The sequence below is a fragment of the Desmodus rotundus genome, chromosome 9 (assembly GCF_022682495.2).
Source record: "Desmodus rotundus isolate HL8 chromosome 9, HLdesRot8A.1, whole genome shotgun sequence".
NCBI lineage: Eukaryota > Metazoa > Chordata > Mammalia > Chiroptera > Phyllostomidae > Desmodus > Desmodus rotundus.
This window is the reverse complement of record NC_071395.1, coordinates 64,889,449-64,911,309: the sequence shown is the minus strand read 5'-3', so window position 1 is coordinate 64,911,309 and position 21,861 is coordinate 64,889,449. Positions and strand designations below refer to the sequence as shown.

General features: G+C 42.1%; 1 protein-coding gene across 1 annotated transcript in view; it reads right to left on the bottom strand.

The window, feature by feature from the left end:
• Positions 1-21,861, bottom strand: part of FBXW10B (F-box and WD repeat domain containing 10B) — a 39,424-nt gene that overhangs the window by 2,012 nt on the left and 15,551 nt on the right. The window contains exons 8-13 of the mRNA XM_024565058.2: positions 18,082-18,203; positions 11,453-11,601; positions 10,321-10,463; positions 4,002-4,160; positions 2,037-2,308; positions 1,085-1,156 (exon numbers count right to left, since the gene is read on the bottom strand). Coding sequence (XP_024420826.2) covers positions 1,085-1,156; positions 2,037-2,308; positions 4,002-4,160; positions 10,321-10,463; positions 11,453-11,601; positions 18,082-18,203 — 917 coding nt within the window. The remainder of the gene's footprint in view (positions 1-1,084; positions 1,157-2,036; positions 2,309-4,001; positions 4,161-10,320; positions 10,464-11,452; positions 11,602-18,081; positions 18,204-21,861) is intronic.

Sequence of the window (21,861 nt, the reverse complement as noted above, 5' to 3'; positions counted from 1 at the left end):
ATAATATGGCATAATGTGGATTTTTTCATTATTTACTTAGTCATTGCCACCAATAGACATTTAGCTTGTTAGTGACCATCCTTAAAGAAATGCCAATACCATTTTTACTTATCAAACAAACAGGTACATAATGATGGATAGCACCCAGTGTTGGCATGGATGCAGTGGGAGCTCTCATTCATTCTTGGTGGGATGGTAAATTGATCCACCATTTTCAAAGGACAACCATGGCAATGTCTTTCTAATTTTTAAATAAAATCATCCTTTGGCTCAGCAATGCCACCCTAAGACTTTACACCACAGGTATCCCCGCACAGGTACACAGACATAGGTACATACAAAGATGCTCACTGTTAGTAGAGCCCTCCTAAAATGTAATTGTTTCATCCTCACCTTGAAACTTGTCTCTGCAGGCAGTTTGATTCAAAGAAACACTATTATACTAACCAAAACTATTTGAAAGGCATTTTAAATCTTTACAAAAGTTTCTCAAAAATAACAAAGGGACGTCCTATTTGTGATGTCCAGTAACTCTTCTTAAAAGCCCCTTCCCCATCTCTCTCTCTCTTATTTCCGTATCTCACATACATAGCACCCATCCTTCCTCATGAAATCCCCTAAAATGCCCTCTGAAATCAGCTGCAACTGCCTCTTCTTTCTTCTGTGCTCCCTTCTTCAGACCCACACACCATCCAAGAAGCGAGGAGCCTGCATGGCAGGGAAAGGTGGCAGGCTATGAGCCCAAAATTGGAAATTTGGCTCTTACAAAGGTGCTCGCTATATGGTCTCAAGTTACTAAAGAGACAATTAAGTAAAACCAATCACTCTTAGGAAAAACTGGACATTTTATCCATTCAAAATTCTCAAAGATAAGCAAAGTATCAATCTGCTGAAAAACTACACCAAACAAAGCAAGCAATAGAGAAGGGAGGGGGTGGAAGATAGAGAGAGAAAGAGAGTGAGAGTTGGATCTTGCTACTGTTTCAGAATAAAGCATCACCATTCATCTTATCTCCTGCGAGGGATTTTGCTTCCAAGCTCTCCTGCCCACCATCCAAGCCATTTGCTTCCTTAGAAACAGGACTCGCTCCCTTCTTGATGTCTCTTCGAGGTGATGTTGGCTTTCCTTGACCTTGAAGTGCCTCTGTGGACACTGCTAAATAAAGATTGAAGTGGAAACCATAGCAATTATACATAATCCAATTAGGTGTGAAGAGTGGGGGCATAGCTGATCATTTGACTGGTTTTCACCCAAACCAACATTTATTGTTTGTTGTATGAAACTAGGTAGTCACCTAGAGCCTAAGGATTTGATCACCTGACTTCCCTCCCACACACTTTTCCTACTGAGCATTAAGCTGCAAGCATTATCTAAAACTGTAAACTCTCTCCTAGCTAACCACTCGTAGTGTAATATGCTGGGACGTGATCTATTGATCCTTGGGCCCAATTTCACATGCCAAATATAGGGCAGGTAAAAGAAAGGAGTCTGCCTACTCAAGCCCCCCACAATGTATTCTTTGGGTGTCTAATAAATGGTGTGAGCCATGCCACTCTACCCACACCTATACACCCCCCCCCACAGGTACCTACTTTACAACTAATAGTTCCCAGGTGTGCATGTTATCAATCAGCATTCTAGAGATAACACACTCTGCACTGAACACTTTTCTGCAGTATAACAATATCTCATCTGTCCTGAGAAATAATTATGTACTATATGTTTAGCTTGGGGGTGTGGACAGAGGATGTTGTTTGTTTTTTTGTTTTAATGGCAAGTATTAAGGGCTAATGTTAGCTACTGTACAAAGACTCCAATAAGTCTGAAAACTTGGGCCTTGAAAATCAGGGAGTTCCCTTGAGCTAGCTAACAGATTGGCAAATCAAAGAGAATTGCTCCCAACTTCCCTAAGGGAACAGAATTTACACCATCAAGAAATCAATGGCCAAAATATCTCACAAAGAAACTAGGCCTGGCAGCCTGTCACCTGCCCCACTGGCTACCACTGAGGGGACCCAGGAGTCAGTCCTCTTACCTGTTGGCAACCTGGCTATCTTCAGCTGAATGCGAGACCTGTGAGGTTTACTTAGCAGGGACTCCTGGGCCACCACCTGTTTACTGGATATGGAGCCCCTCAGGCTGTACACCTGAGTGCTAGCCTTGGAGAGGACTTCTGTGAGGCTGCTTTCTTCCTTGTCCTCCTCTCGGTCCTTGTTCTTCCTTTGTTTGGTTCGTTCCTGGGAGTACTGCCACTTTATATTCTCAAACTGGAACATGAGAATATTGCTCTCCGTGTTGACTAACATCCTGGAACCAAAACAATAAGATTGCCCACAAAAGGAGCCTGGAGGCCGCTGCTGCCCTCCCCCCACCCCATCAGCATGTCAGCTACTGACCTGTGCAGCCCTCAGGCCTAGGGAAAATGCCCCAAGAAATGACCATACCAATAGGGTGTGCAGGTTGTTGAAGGGTCTAGAATGGCGACGGGCAGCAGGCCACAGAGCAGGGCTCACAGAGCAGGGCTCCAAGCTCTGTAGCTGTTTTCTTGTTGTTGTTGTTGTTAATTAAAGTGAGCAGGGCACATATGTTCTGATTACTTTGCTTTTGGAGTTAAAATATTTTTAAAAGAATTTCCAGCCTTGGAGTAAGTGCCAAGTACCTAGGATGCCCAAGGCAGAGTCTTAGGCTTAGGTACTCCGCCCCCAAATGTCTTGAAATTCACTCTTTTTTAAAGCACAGCATCCAAATGCCATGTTTCTAGTGCTGTGATAGGGATGTGGAAAACTTTAATGGGGGGAGTTCCCTCCCTTCGGGACCCTCCCGCCCATCCCCTGCACTCCAGGGGCTCTGTGCTTGCTCTACATTTAGATGTTACATTTCTTCTTTGTAAAGCAGGATGATTTCCATCTCCCTAATCCCACTTCAATGACCTGGTAAGAAAGGAGTTCCGAGCCTAGGCCCCCCCAGAACTGCCTCGCACCTCAGCATTGGTTTCTGTTGTTCCCAGTGTCCATAGATCAAGTTGCTTTCCCCACTTGGGGCCTGTAGGCTTCCTGCCACCATAGACAAGAAACGGAAACACCATACACGGTCCTCTCAGCTCCAAGAGGCTACGATTTCAAGACCGTAACCGTCTGTGTTAACTCTCTAAAACAGTGACTTGACTTGGTTGAAAACACTGGAATAAAACTTGGGGAATCATTCTAATTAGAAGTCTCTTTCAGATTTTTTTTAATTCAAACCAAAAGGAAAGTCTCTCTTCATATGTCCTGAATGAGAAAAAGTCAGAGGTGATTTTTTTTTAACATTTATACCTCATGACTGAGAGGTGTTTATTTACTGAGACTTATTACTAGTCCTCCCCTTTTAAGATGAGAAATAGCATTCATAGCATTTCATTAAAGAGAAGGCAATATGATTCATGGAGATTAACTCGTGTCTGAAGTAAGCCTCTTGAAGAATTTAAAGTTAATTCTATTTGGGAATTTTCACATAATATCACCCCGAATGTGGCACATAACAAACACAGTTCTACATACAGTTAGCTGAGTTATGGTTCCGGTTTCTGTAAACTCATCTGCTCAGCACTGTCCCACTGGACACTGGACCTCCTGCCACCACCCCCACCTCCTGCCGCCCCAGCCTCCATACATGTCCACATTAGAATTGAGGTGTCAAAGAGAGCTCTCCCGGAGCTCTCCCGCAGCAGAACGCACGCTGGTGGGCGCCCCCCCCCCAAGCAGAACCATATGTGCACTCACTGCATGATTTGCCCAGACATCCAGAACAAATTAAGAGTGATGTGAACCCTGATTGCTAATATGGTGCAAAGTCCACTTAGTCTCCCATGAGACTATTACTCTCCTCCAGCCAAAACTGGAGGAGAGCCCAATTTTATCCACTCTCTCCCACTGCCAGAAAATATAAGGCTGGTGTCCCAGAGGAAAAGAAAAAGGTCATCGAATTGTTCACAGCTCCAACCTCCACACCTGCCACCCACCTGTTGCCCTGAATAAAGAAGGACAGCACAGGGTCACCTCTGCCGTTGGCTTTCATCACCTTCAGACAGTTCCCGTTTAAGAAATTGTAGATGCGGATCTTGCCATCTGCACATGCGCTGATGACCCGGAGGAAGAGAAGGGCCACGTGCAGCACCTCCCTGGAAGGGAGCAGAGCCACAGGCAGTAAGCTGCTTGGGTTGGTTGTTGTGGGGGTTTTTGGTTTTTGTTTTTTGTAGTCCAGGGTACTTTGGGTATGGTTGGGAGGCAGTGGTTTTAATCACTTTAGTCCCTGAAGTGATATTGGCCACCATTTTAGAATTCTGGATGCAAACTATTAACCCTCAAGACAGGGCTGTCCTCCCTCCTCCCATTCTACAGTTCTTCTTCCTGCAGTTTGGTCACAGTTCCATAGGTGGCCAAGGCCAAGTACACTTATGTGAGGTCTGTTTTATAGATCATCCTGCTTTTCCATTTGATTCCTAGCTATTAACTTCTACAAAAGTCATTCTAAAAATTATTTGATGTTTTGATTCCTTTGCAAATAGTATTATTAGATAAAGAAAGAAAAAAACAAATAAAAGTGATCATCTTTATATGAAGCAAAACCTGGTATTTGAGCAGTTTCTTCTGGGTCTTAAATTGATGACTTTCATTCTTTCAGTTAAACATCCTGAAGGAAAACTGTACCCAGGCAGGAGATGTATGAGTTCCCTTCTGTGATGACCAGGAAGAAAAGAGAAAGAAGCAGGAGAAGACTTAGATGCCTCCAACAAAATGCTCCTCACAACAGCCAGGTCCCAGTCGGACTCCAGATATGTGAAATCTTCAATTCTGAGAGGTGCAGTTAACCCATTTCTACTGATGATGCTGAAAAGTTGAGTCAGATGCCACCAGTTTGTTTGATTGATTTTATACACAAAGCAAAGCAAGTCTACTCATCTCTGCCATCTCTACTCATCTAAGTCCATCCATGGCCTGGCCCATAGGACCATCTCTTATCTCTATCTCCCCCTTGGCACATGCATGCACACGAACACAAACTTTAAGCACCCTGACAGATTCTTTAGGGTACAACCTAGGTCACATTCATCTTTGCATGTCCCACACAGGGCCTAGCCCATAGCAGGCCCTCAATAAATCTTTGTTGAAAAGTGAGTATTGGCTCATGTTTCAGAGTATGATCATTGCTACAATGTGTTGAAAAAATGACATCCACTTCATACCATTTGGCGCAAGCCTTGATCAGATCTAAGGGCCATATTAAGACTTTTCAAGGCCCCTACCATTAGCAAAACAGAAATAACAAAGAGCTTGAGAGGCAGGAGCATGTTTAGCCTATTGAAAGAATAGCAAAGAGGCCAATATGGCTTGAATCCCTTCTCATGTGATAGATAGGTGATAGATAGATGATTGATAGAATAAATTAAATATAAGAAAGTCCAACAAAGTTCTAGGTTTTTCCCAAGACAGAAATACAGTAACTTTATCGGCGCATTTGTTGATTCCTGTAGGGGCATCAGCACGAGGAAAGGTGCCTTGTGGTAGAAGGGTTTGCCTCTTTCTATACCTCCTTTGATCTTGCTGAGCTGGGCCTGCAATTCTCATGTCAGGTTCCTGTGATATTTGGTAGTGCAGCCTATACCATTATAGCCTACTATTATAAAGTATACACTTTGGGATCAGAAAACCTGGGATCATAACCTCATTCTACCACTAACTGGCGGTATAACCTTGAGAAAGTAACTTAACCTCTCAGTCTTCAGTTTTCTCTTCTGTGAAGAGTGCACAGTGATTTCTGCCCCAGAGAACTGCTGTTGGGATTAAACTAGTGAAAGTATTTCAAAAACAGCTCAGTACCCGACTTAATTGTGGTTACTATGATCCTAGCATAGACCAGTCTCCTTTCAGGTTTTATCTCTGTCCTAGAAATAGGTCATTTGTCTCCTCCTTAGTTCCTTGTTTATCAAAAGACACTACAAAGAGTGATGTGTCAATGAAAATAGAGGAGGCAAGAACTCAAAAAATCTGCCCTTCCATTAGAGCGATGAAAAAATGGCAAAAAACCCTGTCTGAATCAACTATTTTGGAACTCTGGAAAATAAAGGCTTACAGCAAGCCAGGGAGCATTTAGACAAGAAAGATGGCTTAGCTTCAGTATGGACCCTAGTCCTGTTCCTGACTCCCCAGTTCAGGGGTAGCCATGAAAATAGCCCACATTCCTGGTATTGGAGGAAACAGAACTGACCTCATTCATAACGAAATTATTTGACCTGTCTAATGGTTTCCTGAAAACTAACAAAAAACTTTTATTTATTTTACCTTACTAGGAACTCACCCAGTACTAAAGCTGCTGCCTGAGGGAATTTACTGAAAACATTTATAGGCTAATATTTTCATCACTGCTGCTTAAGGCAATACATATCTTTTGGGGCAAACAATTGACTAGCCAAAAGCTTGGGAGAAAAATCTGGGGAATAAAATGTCCACAGAGCTATAAAAAACTCATACCTATTCCTGGGGCTGTGTGCATACCTGGGAAAGACCTGAAAAAGCCCTAAGCTCTCACTATTGGCTGACTGTGATGTTCTACACAAACAGGAAGTAAGAGCTAAGGCAGAGTTTTAACCAGCCTGGCTGAGTGTTGAAGTCTTCCATCAATAGCACAGAGCACCTTGGCAAAGAATTGGAGATATTTTATTTCCAGGTGTTCAAGTAAATTTATTTCCAGTCACTAGTATACCACCAAGGCAATAAAACAGACACTTCAGTGGCCAAACAAGATGAAGAATATAGACACACTAAACAAAGGAACAAAAACTACATCAACAAGAAAAACAAACCCTAGGGATAGGAAAGATTTGATTTCTAGAGTTTTCATATTAAAATAATCAAACTGGAAGAAGAGGGAATACTCCCTAACTCATATTATGTGGCCAGCATTACCCTAATACCAAAACCAGGTGAGGAGAACACAGGCCAATCTCTCTGATTAACATATTAGAAAATAACAATTTAAGATCAAAGAATGCCATATAGAAGAATTGAGGAACAAAAAATACATAAAACTATAGAAAACAAACAGCAAAATGATAAAATAAGTTATTCTTTACATTAAATGTAAGTGGATTAAACTCTACAAATAAAAGGCAGAGATTGGAAGAAAAGATTAAAAACAACATGACTCAACTATATGCTGTCTACAAAAGACTCACTTTAGAATCAAAACCACAAAAAAGTTAAAAGAATGGAAAAAGATATTCCATACCAAATAAGAGCTAGAGTGGCTATACTCATATCACATAAAATAGACTTACAGACAAAATTGTTAATAGAGACTAAAAAGGACATTATATAATGACAAGGACATATATAAAGGACTTATATAATGGGTGTTCATCAAAAAGTTATAACAATTACAAATGCCTATTTACCTCACTCCAGTACCCCAAAATACATGAAGCAAAACACCTAACTAAAGGGAAAAATAGACAACTCAACAATCATAGGTGAAGATTTCAATGCCACACTTTAAGTAATGGATAGATCAACTAGACAGAAGATAAGCAAGGAAACAGAAGATGTGAAAAACAGTAACCAACCAAACCTAAGAGACATATACAAAACATTCCACCAAATAGCAGCAGAATACAAATTAATCTCAAGAGCACATGGAACATTCTCCAGGATAGGTCTTATGTTAGGCCATTCAAAAAGTCTCAATAAATTTTGAAATATTAAAATCATAGAAAGTTCTCCAACTATAATAAATTCACTTAAAAATGAATAACAGAAGAAAATATGGAAAATTTGTTCATAGCAAAATTTATAGCAGTAGATGCCTATAGTTCTTCAATCAATAACCTAAGCTTTCACCTTAAAAAACTAGAAAAAGAAGGTTAAACTAAACTCAAACCAAGGAGAAGGAAGGAAAAATAAAGCTTGGAACAGAAATCAATGAATTTGAGAATTGAAAAACAAACGGGAAAAATCAATGTAACCAAAAGTTGGTTCTTTGAACAAGCCTTTAGCTAGATAATTGACAATTATTTACTTAGACTGACCAAGAAAATAAGAGAGAAAACTGAAATTACTAAAATCAGAAATGAAATAGGACATTACTAATGACTGATGGAAATGTTCTCTAATTAGTGGTGATGGCTGTATAACATTATGAGCATACTAAAAAGCATTGATTGTGCACAATAAAATAGTGACTTCTATGTTATATAAATTATATAAATTTAAAAATTAAAAGAACAAAGATATTATTATAATATTAGCTGTAGAAAAGACATTAAGGAATCAAGGAGGTTTTTTTTTTAAAGATACGACAGACTACATAAGCTTCTCTACAGACCATCACTGCTGTCAGCCCTACTGTGTATCCTCTGGTTGTATTTCTCACACCCATTCTCTCCCGCACTGTATGCATAGTCTTAATTTTGGATGAAAACTTAGATCAAGAAGATAGACAGCAACTATATCTGTCTTGTCATCTATGTCATGTTCAAAGGATGGGTATCAGCCCAATCACTGTAACAACTCTGCAGAAGAGCAATCTGTCAAATTAGTCCTCACAAATCAGTTAGAAACATTTACTGAGTACTTACACATGTACAGGACTAAAACCGATGAGTAGGAGGGGAGACCTTATAAACAAGAAGACTGACCATGCCCTCCAGATGTCTGTGGATTTGCTGTTACTATGCAAGGTATCAAGACCAATGTGAGTGGCATGTCAGAGCTGTCATTCAGTGGGAGTGAGGATGGCTTAAGAAGGTCTCAGAGCTGAAGTGGAGTGGGAGACTCATGGATTCGTGGAATAGTGGTCAAATCGTTGGGTTGTCTGGAAACAAATTACTTTCCAATACTTAAACTAAATCCTACTGAATTGTGCTTGGAAGGTTTTAAAAGCATATAATTACAATTTTCAGATGAAATCATGAGGTTTGACACCCTTCCTGGGGTTAAGTTTTGATAATCCAGATGACAAGCTAAGAGAGTTACTGATAAGCACTTAGGGGTTGGATAAATCATTGAACACAGGCCCTTCCTAGCACCCACCCATCAAGAAAGCAGCCACACGCCACAGACAGAGAACATACACATGGATACCCAAATCCCCAATAAATAACTATCCCCTGATAGATGGCCCTGGAAGATCCATTTACTGTTTTAATCAATTGGGATGGCATTTCATCCCCTGGAACTGTTTACATTGCACTCAGAGGAAGAAGAATCATTCATGTAGCACAGGAATGGCACAGAGAAGCCTATAAAACCTATGGCCACAGCAAAATCATTAACTGACCACAGTACCCTTTCCAGATATGCCCAGGTGTGACCTCAGACTACTCAAATGGCTCTAAGCAGCCACCACCAATAAATTGGGATTAGAATTGTAAAATAAAATCCATTTGCTATCCTAGAATAGGATCTAGCCCACAGACTTTAAGTAAGCTCCTTTAAGCCCTCAGTTATTTTTTTCAATTACAGTTGACATTCAATGTTATTTTATATTAGTTTCAGGTATACAACACAGTGGTTAGAATTTATATAACTTAAGAAGTGATCCTCACAGTAAGTCTAGTGCCCACCTGGCTCCATACATAGTTATTACAATATTATTGACTATATTCCCCATGCTGTACTTTATATCTTCACGACTCTCCTGTAACTACCAATATGTACTTCTCACTCCCTTCACCTTTTTTACCCAGCCCCTAAACCCCTCTCCTATCTGGTAACCATCAGCTTGCTCTCTGCATCTATGAGTCTTTTTTGTTTGTTTGTTTTGTTTGTTCATTTATATTGTTCTCTAGATTCCACATATAAGTGAAATAGGTCAGACAGAGGAAGCCCTCAGTTATTTTTAAACCTTTGTCACTTGGATCATTTAAGCTTTCATAACACAAGCTTCCTGAGGAAAAGGCCAACTCCAAGAATTTTAGGTTTACTGGAATTGGTATTATTTGGAACAGTTCTGCAAATATTTACACTTAGTAGGTAACAGATATAAGTATATCACCTGTGTCATAAGTATAATCTTCTAAAGATTTCTCAAAATCCACATTTAGTATTGTTATTTCTTAAGGGAAACAAGTGTGGGGGAGGGGCAAGAGGGACTAGTCAAACAGAGTGGGGTGGGGGGGATTGGTAACAGGCAAGGGAGAAGGAAAAACAAATGAGTGAGGAGCAAAGGGGACAAAAGATCAGCAGACAGCAGGAGGGACTGATGTGCCAAGAATCAAGGCCTTGGCTATGACAAGGAAAAGAGACAGCACTACATTGTTCAGATAGGGCTTTGTAGGCACGTACTTGGGATGCTTGTAGGCCATGAGGCATCGCTCGTACTTGCCCACCATGCTCCAGGCCATGACCAGGCCGTCAGCACTTCCTGAGAGGAGGTGCCACTCATCAAAGCACAGACACTTCACAGCTCCCTCGTGGCCGCTGAGAGTCTGCAAGGAAAGCTGCCTGTTTTCAGCCCATCTTCAACTCTGACTGTGACTCCTCCAAGGGCCAAAGCTGGAAGCTTCTTCAGATAAATTTCAAAGCCACACTGCCCCCATCCATGACCCCTACTCACTGGGTATTTAACTAGCCAACCCTGCTTTGGCTCTAAGAAGGCTGCTGGAGTCCATGCCTCCATCTCTCCAGAAAGAAGAGAAATGGGGGGGGGGGAAGGGAGCTCTTTCCCCCATGAAAGAAGAATGTGATCAGGGAGAAGGCTGGCTTCTAGCGGGTCTGCAGCTGAGGCAGGCTCAATCTTCCTGGAGCACCAAAAACACCCTGGATTCACCATCCTCTGCTGCCAGCAGAGTGTTCCATCCCAGCTACTTACCAGGGCCTAGAACGCACTTGGGCATCCTTGTGCCTGCAAACTCTGACTAGATCACAGTGACAACAAGGTTGATGGAAAAAAATCTACCAGCCTGGCTAGCGGCTTCTCACTGTGATCCTTCAGTCCTGGCATAAATGGCACCTCACCACCATTCTCCAGAGCCAGGGAGTTTCAGGCCAGCAAGAACATATTGTGTACATGAACATTCAAACACTTTCAAAACAGCCAATATTCTCATCAGAGAATAAGGGGAAAAACAATTGTGACTTTGTTCATTCCCTTGCCCATGCCAGAATCAGGGTAGAATATTCTGGAAAAAGAAAAGTACTTTATTGCTGTTAAAATATCCTGAGCCCATCCATAATGTCAAGTCAGAATGGAGCCTTCTACTACCACCCCAATGATCACATGGGCCCTGACTCTCCACCAACGCACAATGGCTCAGATTTGGAGGGGGCCTTCCCTTTCAACTCTTTTGGACCACCCTTGTGGTGACTGTAACTTGATTCTCCAGGTGGCCCAGGGAGCAACATGGGAGGAGACCATCAGTCTCCTCCAGCCCGACACTGCCAGTGCCCCATTCCCTCTGCAGCCCACTGCTCGCACCTTTACCAGCTGAGCCATGGCGATGTGCCACACTTTGACTATCCCTCGCTCACAGCTGCTCACAATGTAGGTGTCGTTGATCCTGGTGGCCAAGATGGGATCTTTGTGTTTAAACGTCTTCAGGCACTTCCCTGTCTCTATATCCCACTCTGAAAGGGAGGAGAGAAAGGTGGTGGGTGGGGAGAGAGGGAAAGAAGGGGATGAAGGCAGGTTACAGTGGAGTTCTACATCCCATCACAGAAGCTAAGGCTATTGGAGCCCATCAAGTCAGACCCCAGATGGCCTTCACCTGGGCTGGAACCCCCACAGGCTATCCAACAGCTCCAAGCACATGCAACACAGAGCTTCCTGCTCATGAGAGAGCCAGCAATGCCTAGACCTTGGCTCTAACCAAGGAACTTAGCCTTAGGGTCCAAGTGCTAGACAGTTCACCTATGAGACTCCTCCTCAAGCCTGAAAAATGCTTGCTATGGTGATGTCAGGAGAATGATGACTCATGTTGTGTGGCGCCATTCTTCCCAGATGCTATGCTTCTGACCCACACTTCTACCTCTAAAGAAAAGAAAGCTATCTATTTTCATTCACATTTTTAAATATTTCCGAATCTGACTTGGATTTTACTAATTGAGAGATTGTCACAGCTGGGAGCAGGTTTAATGCTGCTTCTACACAGATGGTGATAGAGCAACAGTCTAAGGCAGTGGTCCCCAACCTTTTTGGCACCCAGGACTGGTTTCATGGAACACAATTTTTCCACAGACCAGGGTGATGGGGTGTGGGGAGACAGGAGGCAGAGCTCAGGCAGTAATTTGAGCAAAGCTTTGCTTGCTTTCCCACCCGCCGCTCACTTCCTATGAGGACAGGTTCCTAACAAGATGTTGGGGACCTCTGGCCTAGGGCACTGCAAGGTGGGTGAATATGAGAGTAAATGAGTGGGTGGGAGAACAGAGCTTAAAGACAAGTATTGAAAGTAGTCACTGAGAATTCAGGGATGAGAACATTAAAGTCAGTTTCATCAGCCCCCAAAGTACCTCCCAAGCAACAGAATGTATTACCTAAGACAAAATAACCACAGCTGATACTTGTATAGCACTAACACTGGGACAGGTATCATTCAAAGTGCTTGGCATGTATGAAGTCATCTTCACAAGACAAGCACTATTATTCGTCCCCCCTACACAGGTGAGGAAATTGAGGCATAGAGGTTCTGCAACCTGCTCGAGATCACACAGGTGGTTAGCAGATTAAGGTGGCATTTGAACCCAGGAAATCTGGATCCAAGGCCATGTCCTTGACCTTGACATGGTAAAGTTAATCAGGTAGATTAATTTTAACTACCTGAGAATGGTTTTTTTTTCTTTTTTACATATATATTGGCCCTTTTAACAAATGAGGCATGTGAAAATTGAAAGAGGAATTAAAATATTCATTGACAAGGTGCCCTGGTTTAAAGAATTTAAGAAGTGGGGAGTTACCTTTCAGATCTCTAATGGTCACTTTTTCCTTCTATTTTGGTAACCCAGGCAGGTAGGAAAAGCCCAGGGGAAGCAGGCGGGCTGGTGGCCAGGGCCAGGGTTAGGGTAAGAGATCTTTTGATATTTTTTCATCATGTGCATTAGTTTTGATTTTTTAAATACTGCATTAAAATATGTATCTTGATTACTGAGGAGCTTTTTTTTTTTTGGTGCCCCCTGAAGCTTTACACTTGAGGTGAGGTCGTAACTTCGCTTGACCTATTATGGCCCTGCCTGGGGTCCCACAAGACTCTCTCAAGCTTGAGTCCTTGCCTGCCCTTCCACCATCAGACCTCCCTCTTTCATCCTTTCTGCTTTCCTCCTCAAAGCGATGACGGCACTGAGACTTTCATTCAGGCCGAGAAGGGCAAAGAGGTAGGGAGTATCTTAAGCAGCTGTGAGTATCTGCAAACAAAACACCACCACATTCTCCCTTTCCCACATTTTTTCCTCTGTCTATCCCTAACATGCTGTGGTTTCCTGGGTCCCTTGCTTTCTTTCCCTTCAGTCTTCCCTCCTGATTTGCACAGAACATCTCACCCATAACTGTGGCTTCCATCTTTCATTATAACTGATAACCACCAAATCGACAGATCTGGAGCTCCAGACTGGTATAGCCACACCTGCATCTTCCCATTGCAACTCTCACCTGGATATCCTCAGGAATCCCACACTCAATTCATTAGCTTTCCGTTGCTGCTATAACAAATTCCCACAAGCTTAGATGCTGAAGACAACACAAATTTACTATTTTACAGAAATCTGACCTGACCAAAAAGGCTAAAATCAAGGTGTCAGCAGGGCTGTGTTCAGGCTGTGTTCATTTATGGAGACGCTGGGGCTTGATTTCCTTGCTTTTCCCACCTTTTAGGGGTCACCCACATCCCTTGGCTCATGAACCTCTCCCTTCATCTTCAAGCCAGCAACGTTGCATCTCTCTGACCATTCTTCCATAGTTACATCTCCTTTTTTTTTTAAGACTTTATTTATTTTTTTAGAGAGGGGAAAGGCAGGAGAAAGATAGGGAGAGAAACACAGATGTGTGAGAGAAACATCAATCAGTTGCCTCTTGCATGCCTGCAACCTGGCCTGCAACCCAGGTATGAGCCCTGACTGGGATTTGAACCAGTGACCTTTTGGTTTGCAGCATAATGCTCAACTCACTGGGCCACACCAGTCATGGCAGTCACATATCTTTTGAACACAGATAAGAAAGTTTGTTTTTAAAGATCCATATGACTACCCATGGGTCCACACTGAAAACCCAGGATAATTTCTCCATTTAAAATTCCTTAACTTGAGACTTCTGGCCAAGATGGAGGCATAGGTAGACACACTGTGCCTCCTCACACAACCAATAGAAGGACAACAACAAATTTAAAAACAAAAAAAAAAATAAACGGAACAGCCAGAAAATCGAACTGTATGGAAGTCCGACAACCAAGGTGTTAAAGAAGAAACATTCATCCAGACCAGTAGGAGGGGCGGAGATGGGCAGCTGGGGTGAAGAGAACTCATAGCAAGGTGGCTGCTGGTGGACTGGTCGAAGCAGTGGCTGGCACAGCAGGCGGTCCCACATTAGCATGTGGATAAACTGGGAGGAACAACTGGGGATCACATAACACAGGGCTCCAGTGTGGAGAAATAAAACCTCAAAAACCTCTGACTGAAAGAACCTGTGGGGGTTGAGATGGTGGGAGAAACTCACAGCCTCATAGGAGAGTTCACTGGAGACAGCCACAGGGTCCTACAACATACACAAAACCACCCACCCAGGAATCAGCACCAGAAGGTCCCAATTTGCTTGTAGGTAGCAGAGGAAGTGACTGAAAGCCACTGAGAGCTGAGCAAGCGGCATTGTTCCCTCTTGGACCCTTCCCCCACATACAGTGCCACAATGCAGCGACATTGGTTGCCCTGCCTGGCCTGGTGAATACCTAACACTCCGCCCCTTACTACAAAACAGGCTCACCAAAACAAAAAAATGGCCCAAATGAAAGAACAGATCAAAGCACTTGTAGGGTAAGTGAAGGCAGTCCGGTTTCCTCATCCAGGTGTCTGGGTAACTAAGGGAAGCAGTGTTCCCATAGCCTTGAATGGACCTGATAAGTAGTGTTCTCATAGCCTTGAGACTGGGTCTGATAAACTGTTCCCATAACATAAAGTGGGCTCGCAGGCACGGAATTATGTTATGTGATGTGATGTGATGTTATGTTATGTTATGTTATGTAATGTTCTGGCAGTTTTCTGGCTTTGTCCCCCTTTAGTACTTGAATAGATAGGGACTCCCTGCTGGGGTGATGGTGAGAAACACGCAAGGGGACAGGTGTCACAATGGGTGCCATGCTGGGGAGCAAGGGCCATGACATGTGCCATGCAGAAACATGCAGATGACATGCAGCTTGCAGCATGTATGGATCACTCACCCATGAATAAAGGCATACCAGACACCCCAACGGCTCCGTGAATATTTTCCATCTGCACGGATACCATGAACCTGCCTGGCCTTGAAGGGTTGCAACACAACTCCAGAAAAACTACAACTAAGCAATGAAGAGATAGCTAACCTATCAGTTGCAGAGTTCAAAACATTGGTAATCAGGATGCTCACAGAAATGATTGTGTATGGTCGCAAAATAGAGGAAAAAGTGAAATAAAGGAAAGTGTACAGGAAACCAACAGTGAAGGGGAGGAAACCAGGACTCAAATCAACAGTTTGGAGCAGAAGGAAGAAATAAACATTCAACCAGAACAGAATAAGTAACAAGAATTCACAAAAATGAGGAGGGGCTTAGGAACCTCTGGGACAACTTTAAATGCTCTAACATCCAAAGCATAGGGGTACCAGAAGGAGAAGAGGAAGAGCAAGAAATTGAAAACTTATTTGAACAAATTATGAAGGAGAACTTCCCTAATCTGGCAAAGAAAATAGACTTGCAGGAAGTCCAGAAAACTCTGGAGAGTCCCAAAGAAGTTAGATCCAAGGAGGCACCACAAAGGCACATCATAATTACATTACCCAAGATTAAAGAGAAGGAGAGAATCTTAAAAGCAGCAAGAGAAAAGGAGGCAGTTACCTACAAAGGAGTTCCCATAAGACTTTCAGCTGATTTCTCAAAAGAAAACTTGCAGGCCTGAAGGGGCTGGCAAGAAGTATTCCAAGTCATGAAAGGCAAGGACCTACATCCAACATTACTCTATCCAGCAAAGCTATCATTTAGAATGGGAGGGAAGATAAAGTGTTTTCAAGATAAGGTCATAAGTTAAAGGAGTTCATCATCACCAAGCCATTATTATATGAAATGTTAAAGGGATTTATCTAAGAAAAAGAAGATCAAAAATATGAACAGTAAAATGACAACAAACTCACAACTATCAACAACCAAACCAAAAACAAAAAAACAAAAACAAACTAAGCAAGTTGAGAACAGGTACAGATTTACAGAAATAGAGGTCACATGGAGGGTTATCAGTGGGGAGGGGGAGGGAGGAAAATGGGGAGAAAGGTACATAGAATAAGAAGCATAAATGGTAGCTACAAATAGACAGGGGGAGGTTAAGAATAGTATGGGAAATGGAGAAGCCAAAGAACTTACATGTATGACCCATAGACATGAACTAAAGTGGGGGAATGCTGGTGGAAGGGTGGGTACAGGGCTGAGGGGAATAAAGGGGAGAAAAAAATGGGACAACTGTAATAGCATAATCGATAAAATATATTTAAAAAATAAAATAAAATTCCTTAACTTAATCACATCTGCAAAGTCCTTCTCACCATGCAAGGTAACATAGTCATAGGTTCCAGGGGTTAAGATGTGCAGATCTCTGGTTAGCCATTATTCTGCCTTCTATACTCACCATGCCCAAAACCGAAGCCATCACCTCCTCCTCCATTCCTCACCTCACCCTACTCTTCTGCCCTTGTTCCTATTTCCATATTCCCAGGGGCCCGAGTTTAAAAGTCCAGCCTCATCATTTGCCTTCCATCTTTCTCACTTTTCATATCATATTGGTGGTAAAGTCCTGCCAATTCTCCCTGTAGAACTCTCCCTTCTGATGTAAACTTGCATCCCTCTGCATTTCTTCACACTTACCTAGTCTGCAATAACATCAATATAAAAACATCACAGTTCTCTAGGCTGAGTAGTGTCTTAACTTCTCCTAGGTCTCCACATAGTTACTGGTCTCCAAATCCTTCTTCCACGCTATCACTTGAGTTATCTTTCTCAAACACACATTTGATTATGTCAATACTCAGCTTAAAATGCATGTAGAGCTTCCCATGTCCTATAGATAAAGTTCAATTTCCTACCATGATGCAGAAGGCCCTTGATAACCTGGCCACAGACAACTTAACAGCCTTATCTTCAACACAACACTCACCATACCAAGCAAGGGGAACACAGTTTTCTTCAACCATCTGTGAGTTTGTCTGTGCTGTTCCTTTGGCTTGGAATGTCCTCTACTCTTCCTCTGCCTGTAGAACTCCTTATCCTCAAGACCACACTCAAATAGCTTCCTGTCTGTGGTGCTGTACCTCTTGCTCTTACTTCTGTGGTCCCTTAGAATTCTGCATGTTCATTAGGAGCCAATATGATTTAGAGTCAGATAGCCCTGGGTTCAAATCCCCACTCTACCACTTAGCAGATTCAATTTAGGGCAAGTTATTTTTCTCACTGAGTTTGGATCCCTCTTCTGTACCACCTCATAGTGTTCTTGTGAGGGTTAAATAAAATAATACATATAAAGCACCTATCTCAGTCACAAAGTTAGTACTCAACAAATGGCTGTTGTTATTATTCACATATTTATTATATCCCCCATTATATACACATACATTTTTTCATTATGAGATGATGAGCTTCTTGAGGAAATAAAAAGCCATATTGTAAGATCCATATTAAACTCATTTTTCCCTTAATGGTTAGCACAGTGTCTAGCATATTGTAGGTAGTCAACCAATAGTTGTCAAAGGAATGGATCAATAGATAAATGGATGGACAGATGGATGAATAAGAGTAAATATGATGCCTCGAGAAATGAGCAAAATACATATTTTGGCAACCAATGGATTGAGGGAAACTTCTTTGAAAGTTTAGGGAATTTCTTTCTCACCTTTTACCTGGCAATCTCTTGCTCCAGATACAAGCCTGTTCTTATATAAATCCATGCATGTGACGGTCCCCTGGTGGCCATTGAAGATTCGTACGCAAGCCCCACTTTTCAGATCCCAGTATCTGCAGGAATTAAGCCAAAAAAATATTTTTGAGATTTTCTGAGCACCCAAGGGATCATATTGTAGAGAGTTCTTGTAGATCAAGAAGCAGTTGGAAGGCACAAAAGTTTCCTGGTGAAGCTCAGAGGCCTGATTTGAATCTCAGTTGTAGTTCTTATTAGGTGTAACTTTGGGGAAGTTACTTAATTTCTGTGTCATCTTCATTTCCTCAATTATAACACAGAAACAATAATAATAGTAGTTACCACATAGGATTTTTGTGAAGAATTAAATATATGAATGCAGTAATTGTCAAGTCAGGGTGATTTCCACCCCAGGGAACATTTGACACTGTCTGAGATATTTTTGGTTGTCACAAGTGAGGAGAAAGGTGCTTCTGGTATCTAGTGTGTAGAGTTCAAGGATGCTGTTAAATATCCTGCAATGCACAGGACTGTCTCCACAGAAAGAATATTCCAGCCCTAAACATCAATAGCACTGACATTGAGAAACCCTGCATTAAGGCATGTGACATTAGAACAGGACCAATGTGTAGAAAACGCTTGGTAAATGTTAGTTGGCATTAGGTAGCAAGGTATTGAGAATGACCACCAGGCTTAGAGTTCATGGCATTGATTCAATGGTAGAGCTAATCTTCAAACAAGAATGACAGAACAATTTTCCACAGCCACTTAGATCTAAAATATTTTATGAATATTTCTGAAAGCATATCTAAGAGATATATGGAAACGTGTGAGTAACACTGTTTTTTTAATAAACAAACTTGTCTGAGGTCTCAGCTCTCATTATTACAGACTTCCACCTCAGGCAGATTGCTCCTGTGACAGGGCGAAGTGTAATATTCAGGCAGCAGTCTCTGAAGCCGGGATGCCCGAGATCTGACCCCAGACCAGGCACTGCCTAGGTGTGTGATCTTGGATAAGTTACTGAACCACACTGTTCCTCAGTTTTCTCAGCTGAAACTGGCAGCAATGTTACTTACTTCATAAACTTCTTAATAGATTTCACAAGTAGTAAATGATTCATAATAACATAAAATAATAATTAATAATAACATATTCTTTGAATGTGTTAAGCTTTCCCTTCTAATATTACCAAAGGTGCTATGGCCTTACCTGTTTGTCAGAGCCCACTGTGTGTCCACAATGTGTTTAACCCTGTCCCTGTAGTCTGGACAAAAACATGTTTGAATTATTGTTTCTAGCAACATGGCCAACCATGAGGCCACATTGTTTTTCTTAATTTATGCACAAAATATACTTGATAACACTTGTAGAGTAATAGGAATAGAAGCAAGTTCCTTGATTTAGTAAACTTATAAACCAAGTCATAACTGCAAGCATAAGCTTAATAGAGAAACTTTAGATCGAGGGTGTCAAACCCATTTTCACTGGGGGCCACATCAGCCTTGCAGTTGCCTTCAAAGGGCCAAAATACTTTTAGGACTATATAAATGGAACTACTCCTTAACTGTTAAGGAGTTAAAATTACATTCAGCCCTTTGAAGGCAACCGTGAGGCTGATGTGGCCCCTGGGGAAAATGAGTTTGACATCCCTGCTTTAGATGTACTCCCTTCAAATGGGAGAACAAGACACAGGTGGCCCCACTCACTGCTCCTGCTTTCCTGTGAAGCCTAGGCAAAATTAGAATGAAAGAAAAATTAAAAATAGTATAATTATTAAAAAAGAACATAATATATTGTCATGATTTCCAGTTGATAAGACCATCTACATAGACAAACCAACTCAACACACATACTTTTTGAATTAATAAGTAATGTTATCAAGGTTGCTGGACACAAACTCAAAGTACAGAAATTGATATCATTTCTCCACACCAGCAATAACCAAATGAAAAAAAGATACCATTCACAATAGCAATAGAAGTATAAAGTTTTAGATATTAAATAAGATTACAAAAGCCTTTTATTTTTAAAAATTTTTCAGTTCTAAGAAAGAACAAATAAATGTGTTGCACACAGCAGTCTATAAATTCAATGCAACACCAATCAAGACTAGTTAGGTTTTCTTGAGTCAATAAACTTACATTAATAACTCAAAAAATATATACAATAGCTAAGCTACATTAGCAAAAGCATGATATGAAAATATTCTCCAAATGCATAACTATAAACAAATAAAAATTTGGAAAACAAGGTGGGCCACATCAAAATTCCAGCAAGTTATTTTCTGGATATAGACAAATTTATGCTAAAGTTTATAGGAAAGGCATCAGACTCAGAATTGCCAACACAATACCAAAGGAGGAAACAAAGTTGGAGAACTGACACTATCCAGCTTAAAGACTTACTATAAAGCAGGGCTTCTGGTCAAGATGGCAGGGTCACTCCCACAATCACATTAAAGTTACAATTAAGCTACAGAACCAACCATCACTCAAAACTGCTTGAAATCCAGCTAAATAGAAGTCCTATAACTGATAATATTAAGAAAAAGCCATGTCACAACTGGTCCCAAGTTGGGTTCCCAGGTCCACACCAGGCACCCAAGCCCATTGTTTCATGACCAAAAGACAGGTCCCCATAACTTCTGGCTGTAAAAACCAGTGTGGATTGTGACTGAGTGAGACGGAGGGCTTCTAGAATCTCAGGCGTTCCTCTTAAAGGGTTCACACGTGGACATACTTGGTCTCACTCACTTTGAGCTCCAGCACTGGGGAAGCAGCTCAAAAGGGGCCCAGGACACATCAAGAACAACTGCATTGTCTGCCATTAGGGTGAGGGATAGAGGGACAGCTTTATCCCAGACAGAAGTGCTGGCAGAGGCCATTGTTCCTTTGCTGAGTCTTCACCCACACAGCTGGCAGGAAGCACCATATCTTAATCTCCATCAACCTGGCAAACACTGCTCACCCCTCCCTGGGGATTCCCTAGAAGCTTTCCCCACCTATCTTGCAGACCCACCCAAGCCATTTCCAGGGGCTTTTCCATACAAATGGTCTGTATTGGGCAATGCTGTGGACTTTCCTAAAATCTCTCAAAAAAGAAACATGTGAACTCAGGGTACCCCATACCTCTTTCTAAGTGGCACCTGGCCATCACCAGCAGCAGGAGGCCTTGGTTCACAGTTTTTCTTCTCCCAGGCAACTCCAAGCCTAGCGGCAATTACCAGCCAAGTGCATATTGCTTTGTGGCTCAGGCAAGGTGGTCTTGGTCAGGGCGCAGCCATTGGCTGACCTTGGCCTGAACCTCCTGGGAGGCTTCAGAGACAGTGAACCTGGTCTGAAGCTTCAGACCATGCCTTGGCAACAACCAACAACTTCTACTAGTGGCACACTCAAGACACACTCATGAATCTTGCTCCATGGAGTCAGCCTCTGCACAGCAGATCCTCCATGGTCACAGCCAGTCCTCACAGCTGATTGGCCCGAGGTTAATCTCTTCTGTTGACATGCCAACAGCAATCAAAACTGAACTACAACAGGAGGGTGTACACAGCCCATAGAGGGGGCGCACCTGGAGTACCCAGCTCAGGTCACCAAGGGGGCTGCGCCACTGAGCCCTACAGAACACCATTAGGCCACTCTGCCAAGACCGGGAGACATAGAAGCTCTACCTAAAACATAGAAACAAATACAAAGAAGCAATCAAAATGAGGAAACAAAGAAAAATGTCCTAAATGAAAGAACAGGACAAAAC